General features: G+C 45.4%; 1 protein-coding gene across 3 annotated transcripts in view; it reads left to right on the forward strand.

The window, feature by feature from the left end:
- LOC308595541 (TRPM8 channel-associated factor homolog) overlaps window positions 1-12,494 on the forward strand; it is a 32,170-nt gene extending 19,676 nt beyond the window's left edge. For 2 of the 3 annotated variants that reach the window (XM_081209848.1, XM_081209846.1), the window contains 3 exons: window positions 616-855; window positions 5,725-6,062; window positions 10,902-12,494. In XM_081209848.1, coding sequence (XP_081065974.1) covers window positions 616-855; window positions 5,725-6,062; window positions 10,902-11,153 — 830 coding nt within the window. In that variant the 3' untranslated portion in view covers window positions 11,154-12,494. The remainder of the gene's footprint in view (window positions 1-615; window positions 856-5,724; window positions 6,063-10,901) is intronic. The other variant, XM_081209847.1, reaches the window with a different exon arrangement.
- The last annotated feature ends 2,314 nt before the right edge of the window (window positions 12,495-14,808 follow it).

Genomic DNA, 14,808 nt, shown 5'->3' on the forward strand with positions numbered 1-14,808 from the left:
GTGAGCTCCCATTGCTTGGTCCCTGCGCCTGCCAACCTAGCAGTTCGAAAGCACGTCAAAGTGCAAGTAGATAAATAGGTACCACTATGGCGGGAAGGTAAAGTGTTTCCGTGCGCTGCTCTGGTTCGCCAGAAGCGGCTTTGCCATGCTGACCACATGACCCGGAAGCTGTACGCCGGCTCCCTCGGCCAGTAAAGCGAGATGAGCGCCGCAACCACAGAGTTGGCCACGACTGGACCTAATGGTCAGAGGTCCTTTACCTTTACAGAAAAGGAGGACCTTCTGTGACCAAATCAGAAACCAGGATGGCTTCTGTAAATCTGGGACCATCCTTGGAGGTTCAGGCATTTTCTAGATTATGCCACATCACACCCAACTACATAATGAAAAATAAAGCCCACTCGGAGAAGGGCAAACCTTCCTGAATCCATCTGCCCTTTCTCTGGAAGTATCACCAGAACCCAACGCTCCTCATAAACAATATCGTCAGGAGGGCGCTTATTGTGGGGATACACTGACCAAAACCCCTCCATTCCTTTTCCCCCCTCTCCACACTAGAATTTGCAGTTAATTGTCATTACTTCTTTTTGCAACAAAACAAATAAATGCAATTAGGTGAAACCAGCCTATTTGCCTGGAAGGACACTATCCGCCACTACCCTGCTCCCTGGGCTGAGTTAGAGACGGAGAACATCATCTTGACAGTGGCCTCAGATGACGTGCGTGGAATGGACAATCCAGGGGTCCTACTGAACACCTGGGCCCAGATGATGAGAGCAGTGGCCAAGTTAGCAGCCATCCCTCCCCTTTTCCCCAGACCAGAAAGGATAGTGGAAGATGTCCAAATCTCTGCTGGTAAGTACAAACTTGTTCATATACAGGTGGGTGAAAACAGTATATTCTCCAATCCATTTTGAACAATCCTCCTGTCTTTAAATAAGCAGCCACCGGGATCTATAAAAATATCCTCAGAGATGCATCTGAGCTGTAAGCTTGTATTGGTTTAAACCATCATGGCTTCCACAAAGAATCATTGGAATGTGTGGTTTGGTGAAAAGTTGGCTAGAGGGACTCACCTGCTGCTGAGGGCCTGAAGGGCCTTGCCTTCCTTCTTGGTAACCGTGGGGCTTGGGATCACCACCGTTGAGGGCTGAGGGAGGTATGGCGGAGGGGACAGATATTATAAGCGAAGGGCTTTGAAATACGGATATGTTCAAACCCCTTCCAAGCTGCGCCCCATCCCGAGGGATGAAGGTAGGGTGAGCAGGATTACCTACCTCCATCATTGGTGTAATGCAATGCCATGTCTATAGGCAATAAAACCGCCACCCTGAGAGTCTTCTTTGCCTCCTAGAGGGTTGATCTGGCTTGTTTGGAGACCTGGGTGCACAAAGGCGAAACAGTCGCCTCGTGTGAGATGGCACCCCTGGGTTTCTCTATCCTTCACCAATCTCAGACTGTGGGCTGGGGGGGAGGGGTGTTGTTAATCTGGGAGGACTGCCCTTTCAGGGCTCTGCCAGTGCCATCCATCTATGGCACTGAATGTGTTGGCCTAGTGTGAGGCACCGAGGAGAGCTTGGCTGCCTGGCTGGTGTACCGACCACCTAACCCACCAGCAGCCACCCTGTCAGGCCTTCTGGAGGTGGTGGCAGGCTGGGGCTTGGAGTTACCTAACCTATTGGTTTTGGGGAAATTCAACGTCCATGCGGATGCCACCCCCTCCTCACAGGCTCTGGACCTGGTGTCTTCCATGGAGACACTAGGGCTCTCCCAATTTGTTTCTGGCCCCATACATCAAGCAGGCCACAAACTGGATTTGATCTTCAGTGCAGGTATAGATGTGATCATGTCCCCACCCCCTGTGGAGGTGCCATGGTCTGATCACCATGCTCTGAAGGCCAAGACTGACCCCCCCCCTCGCTTGGGTGGTGAGCCTATTTGGGCTTGCCCACGAAGGCTGAAGGATCCTGATGGATTCCATCAGGCCTTGCAGGACCCTGCTCCCCCTGGCGGTCCATTAGATCAGTGTTTCCCAACCACTGTTCCGCGGCACACTAGTGTGCCGCGAGATGTTGCCTGGTGTGCCGTGAGATGTTGCCTGGAGGGAGGCGGGCGAGTTGGGCGACGAGAGGCGAGGCGGCGGCGAGGAGAGGCCGCCCAGCGTGGGGCTCTCGCCGTCTGCCTGCCTGCGAGCTTGGCGGGCAGCGCCTCCGTCCGCAGCGCCCGCCTCGCGGCTCTCATTCCCTGCCCCTGCCAAAGCTCACCCAGCCAAGCCGCGCTCTCCTTCCTGCCTCGCTTTGCTGCCTCCTCCCCCCCCCACCCCCAAAGCTTGGAGGTTCCCCAGCAGGAAGGAGGGAACTTAATCCTCTCCAAGGGCTGCGGAAAACAGACATGCAAATGGGGGCTTGCCAGCTCTTCAAGCGCCGCCGGCTTTCTTCGGGAATTACCGCCCGCCGAGCCCAGTAACGCTGACGGGCCGAGCCGCGGGGCTTGGCAGTGCAGCCAGCAGAGTGTGGGAAAGGGCGGCCGCCACGCGCCGGGCAAGGCGAGACTCGACGGGGAGGACACCGGCAGCAGCGCCCCCCCCCCCGAAACCCGCTCAGGGCAGGTAATTCACAGAGAGTGGACAGAAGGAAGCCTTAAAGGGCTTCAGCCTCCCAGAGTGGCGGGGAATAATAATGATAATGATAATGATGATGATGATGATGATAATAATAATAATAATAATAATAATAATAATAATAATAGTAATAGTAATAATAATAATTGACAGGTGGTGTTTTTCTAGGTGAGGGGGTGGGGACTGTAATAACAAAAAAATCAGCTGTATATCAACCGCTGTTTTGCAATGCGGAATTGCAAATAAGGAAGATCAAAAGGAGAATGTTTTTTGGGGGGGACTCTCTTCCTCTTCTTCCTCCTCCTCTCGTTCTTGCTCCTCTTCCTGGCAAAAGGGCTGCTGAGACCCCTTCTCTCTTGGGTGCCGGTGGGTGCTGTGACGTTGACGCTGCTGTGGCAAGTGCCTTTACTTAGCAGAGTGCATTCCCCTTTACACAGGAGGGGAGGGGAAAAAATTGAAACTTACACTTTTGTGCGTCCCTCCCGGCGTGACGCTGCGCGCTGACGTCACGGGGCTGTAATGGTGGTGTGCCTCGAGATTTTTTTCATCAAACAAGTGTGCCTTTGCCCAAAAAAGGTTGGGAAACACTGCATTAGATGAGCTCATCAAGGGCTGGAATAACCGGCTCTTGGCAGCCATCAGTGAGATCGCATCCAGGCGCCCTCTGCGACTCTGCCAAAACTGGGCCTCTTGGTTTACCGAGGAGCTCCGGAAAATGAAACGGGACCTCAAGACAGCTAGAGTGAGTATGGTGGCATGCTTGCAACGGAACCTCAAAAACATCCTATAGGATGCTTATAAAAGCCTATGAGATGACAGTGAAAGCTGCTAAGAAGTCTTTCTTCTCAGCTTCCATTGCATCCGCTCCCACCCGGCACAACTTTTTAAATTCAAACATTGAAACAGACGAAATAGTACAAGTAATTAAAAAGAATGAAAGTAGGAAAGACACCGGGTTCAGGTGGAATTTCAATTAGGTATTATAAAATATTAGAAGTGGTTATACTTCCAATCCTTAAAAAGATTATGAATAATATACTAGTGAATGGAAAAACTCCGGAATCATGGAAAGAATCCTTAATAACTTTAATACCAAAACAAAGAGCAGATCTGACAAATACCAAAAACTATAGACCAATTTCATTATTAAATTCAGATTACAGAATTTTTACAGGAATATTAACAAATAGACTGAAAAAAATACTGAATATAATAATTAATGACAACCAGGCGGGATTCCTGCCAGGAAAACAACTATATAACAACACAAGAACAGTAAATATTTACTAGAATATTTGGAGATGAAATCAAACAAAAGAATAGCAATGTTGTTAGCGGATGCCGAAAAGGCTTTTGATAACATTTCATGGGATTATTTGTTAAAACCACTGAGGATCAACAAATAGGATCAACCGCAACTGTGTTCAGGTCGAGAGTACGCCCTGCTTGCTGGTCAGGGTGTCTCATTCATTGAAAAGAGAAGGGGAGCAGAGGCAATGCAGACCCCTAAAAAGGCTCAGAAATAGAATTCTGAGCCCCAAAAGTGTCACGGCTAAAATGGCCGCTGTTTCTTTAATGCTTAAAAAAGCTGGGTCAGCATGAGTATATATAGAGTGAGAAATGTTAATTTGGTGTTGGGTTGGTTGGTTAGTGAAAGCTGGTAGTGTTGGTGTGTACAGTTTGTCAGTCGCTTTTGCAGAAAGACTTCTAAGAATAAAATCAGAAAGTACTCTGCAAGGATACTATTCTTGTGGACTCTTTTATGCCGACAAGGGTCTGAGGACCAGGCTGAGGCGACAAAGGGAGGTCAGAACTTTTTTTTTTTTTTTTACAAACACTGACAAAAAGGTAGATGGAAGTCTATAACTAAAATATGTAAGGAGATTCAATCCATATGGAAAAGTACATCAAAGGAATGCTACTATACGAATGAATTGTGTTGAACAGTATCTAACACAATATATTGAAGTATTTGTTTTTGTATTGCATTTTCTTTCTTTTTTCCTTCTTTTTCTTTTCACATAGGTTGAGATGTATGGTTTCAAATATTTGCTATTATTTGCCTTTTACAGAGGTTACTAATGGAAGTATTTGTAAACTATGCATTTATTTGTATGTTTGAAATCAACAATAAAATAATAATAATTTACCCATATATTTTTAGTGCAGAGCAAGATCTGCTAGCAAGTCCCATTTTTAAGCTCAGCATCTTGGAATCACGTAGGCATTGCCCACGGAAAAACATGGATATTGCCGCAACTCAAGTTATTTTCAAACTAAGGATACAGTTTAAGTTTTACTATACTTTGTTTTCTTTTTTTCAATTTTTTTCATTAGTTTTCCAAATTTATAACAAAATTTCAACAAACATAAAAAGAAAACATCAAAAAACAAACATTTATCCTAACTGTAATAATTCCATTTTTGTTATCATTGTTGGGTGACTTCCTTGAATCCCCCTGGCTGAGTTTCCATATGAATTAATAGTAGCAGTTTTCCAAAACTATTTTCACATAAAATTTACTTGGCCAATTAACATCTTTCTTTTCATTTTGACTTTTATCCATAGTATTCTACAACATCACATATTTAAATCCTAGACCAATCTGTTACTCACAAGTATTTCTATTTAAGTTATCTTAACATATTTAATTAAACAATCTTTAAATTTCTTCCATTCCTCTTGATACTCCTCCTCCTCCTGGTCGCAGACTCTTCTAGTCAGTTCGGCTAGCTCCAAAAAGTCCATCTTCATCTGCCATTCCTCCACTGTTGGTACTTCTTGTAATTTTCAATTTTTGGCCAGCAAAATTCTAGGCGGCCCCATAAATCACTGTGAATCATTTACTTCAGCAATTTTAAACCCAGACACAGAAAGCAACCCCCATGCAAATCAGATTTTCTGTATGTTAAAATTCCAATAAAAGTATTTTTTAAGGGAGAAATAACCACACAGTACAATACATACACAAACCACAGTACCTTATTTGTTTTAAAGCTGAGGGAAAAGATGCAAGTGATTTATCTGCAAATGATTTATTCCGCTTTCATGGAGAAACATGCGTCTGTCTTACAAGTCCCCCTTGTCCCAACTCTCTCGCCAGGTTGGATGCACTCTGGCTATCCGATCATGGCTAACGTGGCGGCATCAGAGGAGATCACGGATGTACAGCGCATGTACACCAAGGGCACTTGGGGCCCGATCCATGAGCTGGGTCACAATCAGCAGAAGGGTGGGTGGGAATTCCCTCCACATACCACGGAAGCCACCTGCAATCTCTGGTCTGTTTACGTCAATGAAACTGTGCTGAACATCCCCAGAGAAATAGCCCATCCAGAGCTTAAACCGGACAGCAGAAAGAGGAGGGTGAAGGACTATATTCAAGGCGGAGCTCGGCTGAAGGACTTCACGGTGTGGACTGCACTGGAACCTTACTTGCAGGTACATAAAGAAGCTGCTCTCTAGAGTCAGACCACTGAACCATTATTATTATTATTATTTTAATTCCCTCTTCTTGCTTTATACTCTGCCAGGATTATCAGACGGTCAAATTCTCTCCAGCTGTCAGCTTGTATCTTCTTTTTATCCCAAAGGACAGCTTGACACAATTGTTCCTAACATATATCCAACAGAAGGAAACCATTCCAAAAGTCAAGAATCTCTGTTACTAAATCTCCTTGTCTGTAGGCAATTCTCTTTCTCCCATTCACAAAAACGTCCCTTGCGCAGAAATCGGAAGCTGACTTCCGGAAGAAATCGGAAGTTTGGCTTCCTTTTCGCCAAATTAAAGAAAGAAATTAGGCTTAAATTAATTAGCAACTTTATGTTGGGTTGAAATAAACGACAGACGAGTGGCAAGTGTCATATGGGAGGCATCTCTCGAGCAAGTCTTGGGGAGTCCCTTTTATTGAATATTACAGCATTACCACATATGTGCTTGTTGCTGATTGGTTAACGTGAATACAATGCAAAGGTTGAATATAGGCATTAATCATCAATAGATTGAAGGTTGGGAAAGGGGACACAGAATTGGACAGGCGTGAAACCTCCTTATTAAACTATTAACTAGTGATTGATTATAGCAAGACTTAAACTATTACTAGTGATTTGGCTTTTACCTCTAATTGGAAGCTCCACTGCTTCTGGTGATGAGTGTGGCTTCGGCAATAGAGTGCACTGGAGCTGTGAGCAAACTCAAGCCCCTTCCCTTTCCCCTGCGTGCGAAATGGGATCCGGGAGGTTCGGGCTGAGTTTTCTTCGCTTCTGCCAGAACCCTGGGGTCCCCACTCTTCCGTGGGGCTTTTTTGGGGGGTGCGCCAAGCCCTGGCAGCCACCCTCAAGCTCTATTTGCCTAAATCGTGTCGTCTCTTAAGCAGACGACACAGAGTTCACCGCCGTATCTTCCACAGCGGAGCAGAAGTAGGACCACTGGACCATTTAAACCAGTGCTGCCTTAACTGGCCAGTGGCAGAAGCTGCTACTACTGCTGCAAGCCAAACAGATGGTCTTTCATTCCTTCAGGACTCTGGGTTGTATCTCAACTCTGCAATATTCAGGCTGGAGTCATTGAAATCGATTGACCTTTAGTCCCATCTGTTGAACTTCTGTAGGCCTAAACCTTGGATTCAGCCATTGCTGCTAAAATGTGTGATTGTGACTTCTAACTAAAAATTCCAGAGTGGCGTTCAGGAGCAGACAGAGACAACTGGCACTGCCCAGGGAGGTTGTTTTGATGTCCCCCCACTTTCCAATGCAGACCCTCCTCTCTACCTCCAACTTATCACAAACTGGTTAACCAATATCCCCTTCATTATAAAAGCCTGTGCTTTAGAGAAATGGGACGTCAAACACCTCTTGGATGTGACACAGCTATCCAAGTGCCAAACAAAGCCTGAATTGTTAAACTTTAAGTCAGAATTAAGCTGCAGTGCTACAGACCCTAGGAAGGAAGAATGTCTTATTGAGCATGACGAGACTTAGAACCAAGGAGAGATGAAGAATCTTCCTTGTTCTCAGGGACTTCTGGGAACTGTAGTTTTGTGAGAGTGTTGCTTCTGTTACAGGAATGAATTTATATATGGGGAACGGAGAAAATGGCAGGACTGGGGAAATTCCAAGGGCTGCAGAAATATTTCTATGAGGCCTGTAGTGAAGTTAGGAAATTTCAATAGACACAACTTTGGACAAGTAAGGAGCAAAGTATTATGGGAAGATCAAAAGCCATAGGATTTATGGGGGAATGTGTCCTTGTTACTTTAAAACTGCAGACTAACAGTCTCCAAATGTGTGAAGTTGCTTATCTCAGGAAGGAACTTCTCCAGGTTGATTAGTGTTCTAGCACCTGGTACTTAACAAAGATGTCTGAGTGTGTATGAGTTATCTACCCTAATCACTCTGGGAATGTGTATCTGCTGAGTATCTGAAGAAGGGAGGAACTCTTTGATCCAAGATCCTGGGAACTAACAAGCTCAGCTGTCACAAGTTAAAATTATTAGTCAACTAGCTGACTCTTGGTGAATTTAAATATAATCAAGAATTTTGATTGGATCTGGGTTCCGTTTCTATGAGGTTCAGAAATAAAGATCCGAGGAAAGGGCTGAGAAAGCGCGCGCTCTGCAATCTGCCCTTCTGTCAGTTTGCCACCTTGCTGACAGTTGCATTCACATGCGAGTCTTTGTAATGAAGATTCTTACTGCCTTTGAGATGCGGATCTATCCAAGGACTTTGAAACCATTCTAACTTTGTCTTTGTTCTCATTTGTATGTTAGCTAGTCATATTCTACAATGTTCTTGTTTTTCCTGTTTGAAACGTTTAAGAGATGTGCCTGCTTTTTAAAGTATGTTTAATCTTGTTTTTTAAATAAATTTTAAAAAGAGCACTTTCTTGAACTTCCGGGTTGGCGCCATCGCCGAATGGCGGACTCCCTCCGAGCTCCGGAGGGAGTCTGCTCGGCAGGGGCTGGGTCCTACCGCGTCGGTGACGCGGGGACCCTTAAAAACCACGGGCACGGAGCCCGTGGACATGGGGACTCGGCTGGCACCGCTAGCGCCCTCCCGACTCGTGAAGGAGCCTTTTTAAAGGCTTCCGATCGGGTGCCAGGGAATGGCGTGGTGCTTTGAGTCTACCGCTTCCCCTGCCGAGCGCAGCCGCATGCCATTCGACGGAGAGCGCTGACTTCTTCCATTGGAAATTCGGACTATTAACAACAACCTGTGAGTAATTGGGAAACCGGGTACAAAAGGAGAAAAAAAGAAATTTTTTTCGGATTCGGCACGAGCAGGGGTGATCTAAAAAGGAAGTCAGTCCCCCCCCCCCGATTGTAAACATTCTAAAACAAGGACTGGGTAACCAAGATCGAAAGAGAAGTTTATTGCTGATAAAATTCATTAATTCCACGATGGGAAATTACAAGAACTGTGCTGGAGGAGAAGAGTGTAGGGTGAGAGGGAAAATGCAACCCCCCCTGGGAACCGGGGCGATTCGTAGAGCCTGGCGAAGAGAGACTGAGACTTTGACAGCTGTCAAAATAGCTGTCAAAGCTGGAGAATATAAAGAGGACTTTGTTACAAGGATTTTGCTGGCTAATTCTGCTACAATTTGACACAATATGGATATAAACTGTCGGAAAATAAGGAACAACAATTTGACTTTTGGATTAGAGGATACAAAGTTACTACAATCCCCCTAGAGGGGTTTCGGGACATTACAAGTGGTCGTACGTGGAAAACCACTCTGGGATTCGCACAGGACTTATCTTCTGGGAAAGCTGCAAAACTGAAATAGTATTTTGTCTACAGAGGTGTTTCCACTAAAAGGAGACAATAGAATTTTCTATTGAAGAAAGGAAGGGACTGGACGTAAGTTTTTGTTCCTGAACAACAAACCTCTGTAGAGATACCAGATCTCGGAATAAGAACGTTTTAGCAGCTGAACAAGACAAGAAACCTGAGAAAGTGAGGAACAAAAAGAACAAAGGACTAACTACGACACGGAAAGAACAATGGGAGGAGCAGCAAAGACCAAGGAAATTAAAGGCCTCTATTAGACTGGATTTTTGAAGTTAAACATCACTAAAATAAATAAATTAAAAGAAAACCGGCAAGGTGGAATGGGAAAAAATCTGGCCATGGACTTGAGACCTCCAGGCTGACAACATATAGACTGATGGACATGGGGAATTCAAACCGGGGAAGGGAGGGGGGAGTTTTGGAATCCAAAGGCTATGTAACCATCTTTTTGAACCTTCTTATATTTTTTATTTTTTATTTCTTTATATAACTTTTGTATATTATGGTATTTTGATTTGACATGTTTAAAAAAGGTAATTCGTGGAAAGAAATTGGGGTGGATCTTGGGGAAAAATCTTTTTTCTTTTTCTGTTAACGATGAGGGATGATGGTAAGATTGTATAATTTAAATTGGTTAATGGGTTAAACATATTAAGTTTCAAAATGGGTGTGAGAGCTTGTGGAACCAAATTAATGAAAGGGGAATATAATTGGGAGGGGGAGGAGGGAGTCCTAGAAAGAAGGTAACGAAAGGCTTTAAATATATTCTATCTTTTCTTTTCTGTTATATTGGAAACTCTAATAAATATGATTTTTTAAAAATATAAAAAAAATAAAAAGAGCACTTTCTTATGTCTTGTGTGCCATTCTGGGGGAAAGTTTGAATCCAGAGCCTGACCAATCAGCCGCTACTGTATCTGTTGAATTTCTGCCTGCGGTTTGTGGAAGCAACTTGCAGGGTGGGGCAACCGGTAACTAGGAAGGATAACCTTCTCCCTTGGGTTACACCTTCTGGTGCCCTGGTAGAAGGGAGTGGTGGCAGCAACTACCCTTTATTGATACGTTTTGTCCTGTAAAAAGTATATGCCTCCGGCCGCCATTTCGCTAAACCTGATCCAGCTGGATGGTAAGGACAGGTGAGGGAGAGGCGAGTGGCCGGAGCATTACTACAAGGCCTATTCGAAAACCAGCCCAAGGAGGACTAAGTGTGGTCAGTGGTGGGGAGTGGAGGATCATGGGAGGGCAAAGGGGAATGCCGTGCAGTGAAGTAGCAGGAATCCTGAAGAGCAGCACTTCATACTGCAACCTTTTGTTGCTGCTCTCATTTGTTCCCAGAATTCTCAAGGGCCTTGAGGGCGGAGCCACGTAAGTCATAAATGGTGTAAAACTGATATGCTTCGGTAGCATAAATAGGCACCCAGAGACAGGAAAAGCAACAGTGATATATTTTTCAAGTCCTTAGGAAAGGGACTGAATAATTATTTTTTTCAGTTGCAGGAGGCCTTTGGCTGGGAGCCCTACATCCACATCTTCGCAAAGTACCAAGCAATGACCCACATCCCAACTGACAACAGCTCCAAGATGAACCTCTGGACACACCATTTCTCTCAAGAAGTGAGCAAAAATCTGGGTCCTTTCTTTAAAGCTTGGGGGTGGCCAATTGAGGAGAATCTCACTCAGGAGCTGGCCAGATCCTTTCCCCCGTGGACAGAGGATCCGATGAAGAAGTATGAATCTTCCTAAAGAAGGGAAACTAACAGATTGAAATTGTGCTGAATAGAATATACTCGCAAACCATCAACCAACATAAGCGCCCGCTATGGAACTGTAATCCACGTTGACAGTGGTCAATGAATGTATTCGTAATGCTTCTCCCATTTAGCCGTTATTCTCGGTTCAACATGACCTGAGAATGCAACAGCGCTCTCCCCATTTGCGATTCCTAGCAATGGAATTCAGAAACATTAATGCCAATGACCATGGCTAGTAGCCATTGATTGTCCAATTCTCCATCCCCTTGTATATGTGTGTTTTTAAAAGATTTGGTATCTGGTTAAAACTATTATAAGGCAATGCAAACTAATCAACCTCATGAACTGAAGGAGAAATGAATGTTCTTGATGCCCTGGAGTAACAAAATCAATGATAATATACATGCAAGTTACTATTACCAAACTTTTTCCATGCAGTCGTTGCAAAAACGTGGAAATGAATCAAAGTATATATCTTTTTTAAAAATTGTCATTTGGTCCTTAAACGCTGCTTGCTTTGTTCTGCATCCAATGAAGTTCTACTCAGAGTAGACCCACTGAAATTCATGAACCCAAGTTTGTACTCTCAGTTTATTTCAATGAATGTATGCTTAGTACAGCTAGCATCTGATATAACCATTTTTATTGAAAACGAAACTTTCTATGTGTAAATCGCCTTCAGCAGTGGGAAGCACTAGGAGCTCTTGACACCTGGTGGTCCAGAGGCAATTGGATCCACACCTCAATGCTGGACTGAGGACTTTGCAGCCAATAATGGTGCTGCGAATCTCATGGGTGGCTGGGTCAAAATCTAAAGAAACTGCTTCTAACATGAGGTCTCAGGTCACTCCGCAAGTATGTTATTCGTAACTGGCCAGTAATGATGTCTAGTGGTATTTTGCTAGCTGAGGCAGAAATCGAAGCAGAAATAACAACACATTTTAGGGTTATAATACGTCAGAATTTTTGGGGTTCTACCCTTTTTTGAATTTTGGTCATTTAAAGTTTATGATTTTTCTATTTCCTTCTGAGGAAACTGAATAGTTCAGTGAAACGAAGTTTGCAGCTGGCATCCCATTAAGGCTTTGTTCTATTTCAGGTTTTTCTGATCTTTTTCCTTAAGCTTTTTGATTTTTATTATTTGGTTTATTTCCACAAGCTAATATTTCTAGTCGATTACCTCTCGTTTCAGGGATTTTCACGGTATTAATCTGATTTGAACTGATTTTAAAATGAAATGATTTTAGAAATGTATCATTTTACTACTGTTAGCAGCTCTGAGCCCGGCTTCGGCTGGGGAGGGCGGGATATAAATAAAAATTTATTATTATTATTTCTTTCATTTAGTGGTATTTTGCTAGCTGAGGCAGAAATCCAAGCAGGCATAACAACACATCTTAGGGGCGGTCCCTGAAACCCGGTAAGGGTTTTCATTGCAATTGTCACAAAAAAGCCACCAATCAGAAGATGATCACACATGTATCTTATAGGTAAGGGGCGGATTTCTAGAAATTGCCCGGACAGTAGGGGGTGGGAGTTTGAGGGGAAAGATCTCAGCACTCGCAACCTACTCCAATAATATCCAGATAATATCCAGATTCGCTCAAAGAAATCAGGGAGGGAGGGGTTCTGGTTCATATGATCAGAACCTTCAGGAAAGGGGAGCTGAGTTATGGGCGCACTTCTGAGGGAAATGGCGGACTGAGAACTTGCCAGAGACTCTCCCACACCGCCCAACAGAATCCAAGATCCTCAGGTGTAAAAGTGTGCCGAGAAACACAAAGTAAACGAGGAGAAATGGGGGGAATATGTAGTCTACCTATTGCCTTTGGCATAACCTTTTCTACACTCCCCCTGCACCCATCAGGAACTGGATCCTAGCCTGCACCTGGCTTTGGCCAATGGGAATGCAGGCTAGGGACATAAGTTTCTGTTTTGCCACTGTGCAGCTGCTTAGAGTTACAAGGACTCTGTTTACATTCCTGGGATTCCATACTGTTAGAAGTCTCACGGGAGATGGGAGACGGATGTGACTTACAGGTTTCCTGTTTCCTTTCAGTTGCTCTCTGCTTTCATCGAGAGAGGATGTATATTTCTTTGCTGTCTGCATAGTAAGAAATAAAGCATAGCGATGTAGCCATAAATCTTATCACTTCCCTGTGCTGGAAACTCTGCTGAACGGAAATGTGCCTGAGGCCTCATCAAAGGCTCAGGTCGTTAATTATTCGTCGGAGGTGATTCCGAAGGACTCGGCCGGAGGAAGATGAGCTTTATCAGCTTGGCCGAGCAGAGATCCCAGCAATAGGCTGTGCCAGGCGGCAGAGCTGACAGAGCAGGTAGGCTTCCCTCGGATCCTGCCCCTTGCCCACTTAAGCAGCCCGCACCTGGGGCACTACCTATTTGTTCCATTGCTGGGTTTCAGCGTGGCTCTCCGTCGGACTCCTGCGTCGCTGCTCCGATCATCCCAAGCTCACCTCTGGGATTTCCTCCATGCTTTCCTCGCCGTGCGCTGGGCCTTTGTAACGATTGCCAGCAGCAGCATCCAGCAGCGATTGTGATTCTACTGTTAAGTGCTCCATTGCACAGTCTGGGGCTTTTGAGCCATGTACCTTGCTGCCAGGAGCAGCATGGCTTTCCTTTCCTTTCCAAGTGTTTTTGGAGGTTGCTGCCCTGTTTTTGCGCTGTTGTGCTGGTCCTAGGGGGAGGGGGGTTACTGTGATGCATGGTCAGAGTCCGGTCCTGGGCCAAGGGTCTGGAGACTGTCCACCAAGGGCGAAGCGGGGTCCAAAGCAAGAAGCCAGGCGTGGTCGGGAACTCCGGAAAAACAGGTCTGGGTGCTGTAAAAAACAGGTTTCCAACGGCATTGCTCCCGCAACCTGGGACTGGGCTGACTGGCCTTTATCTCCTCTGGGCCCTAGGGCGGTCCCGGTCCACAGGTGACTCGCCTCTCCTGGCCTTAAGGCGAGCACTCCTCCTGAGAGAACCTAGTTCCCTCCGCTTCTCTGCCCTGAGCCTCTGCAGCTCAGGAGAGGCTGGAGGATTTACTGGACCCAGAGGCAGCCTCACCTTCTCCTGACAGAGCTGGGAGAGGAGCACCTGCAGGCAATGGGTCCTCAATCACCTCCGGAGCCAGAGTGGATTCATCTGGTGTCTGCTCCTGAGGATCCGGCACAGGTGCAGGCCCTTCAGATTCAAGGCCCTGCCCTGGCTCAGCCGGCCCTGGAGGCGGGGACTCCTGTGCAGGCTGGGATTCCTCCGGTTTAGCCTCTGAATCAGATTCCCAGGCCATCACAGCCATGCACTGCTTCCTCCTTCAACAAGTGGGCAGCAAGGCGCAAGCGTGAGGGTCTCGGCTGCCGTTCCTGGAATTGCGTTTTGCCGCGGCTCTTTCGGGTGCAAGAGAGCTTGGGAAACCAAGTTCTCTTGTGTGGGTGAGTAGTTACATAGCTACCGAAGGCCAAGGATTCTGGTAAACTGAGTTTTCTCAATACCTAGGCATTTGCTTTCAATATAATGCCTCCTGGCAAGTTTGCATCAAATGTGGAAGGTACCAGTGCTTGGCTATCAACTGCTGCTCCTTCAATAAAGAACCAATATATTCTTGCAAAAGGTTTTAAACGGAAAGTAAATCCAAAATTACTGTATTG

This window comes from Podarcis bocagei (assembly GCF_964188305.1).
Source record: "Podarcis bocagei genome assembly, chromosome: 10".
In the NCBI taxonomy this organism is placed as follows: Eukaryota; Metazoa; Chordata; class Lepidosauria; order Squamata; family Lacertidae; genus Podarcis; species Podarcis bocagei.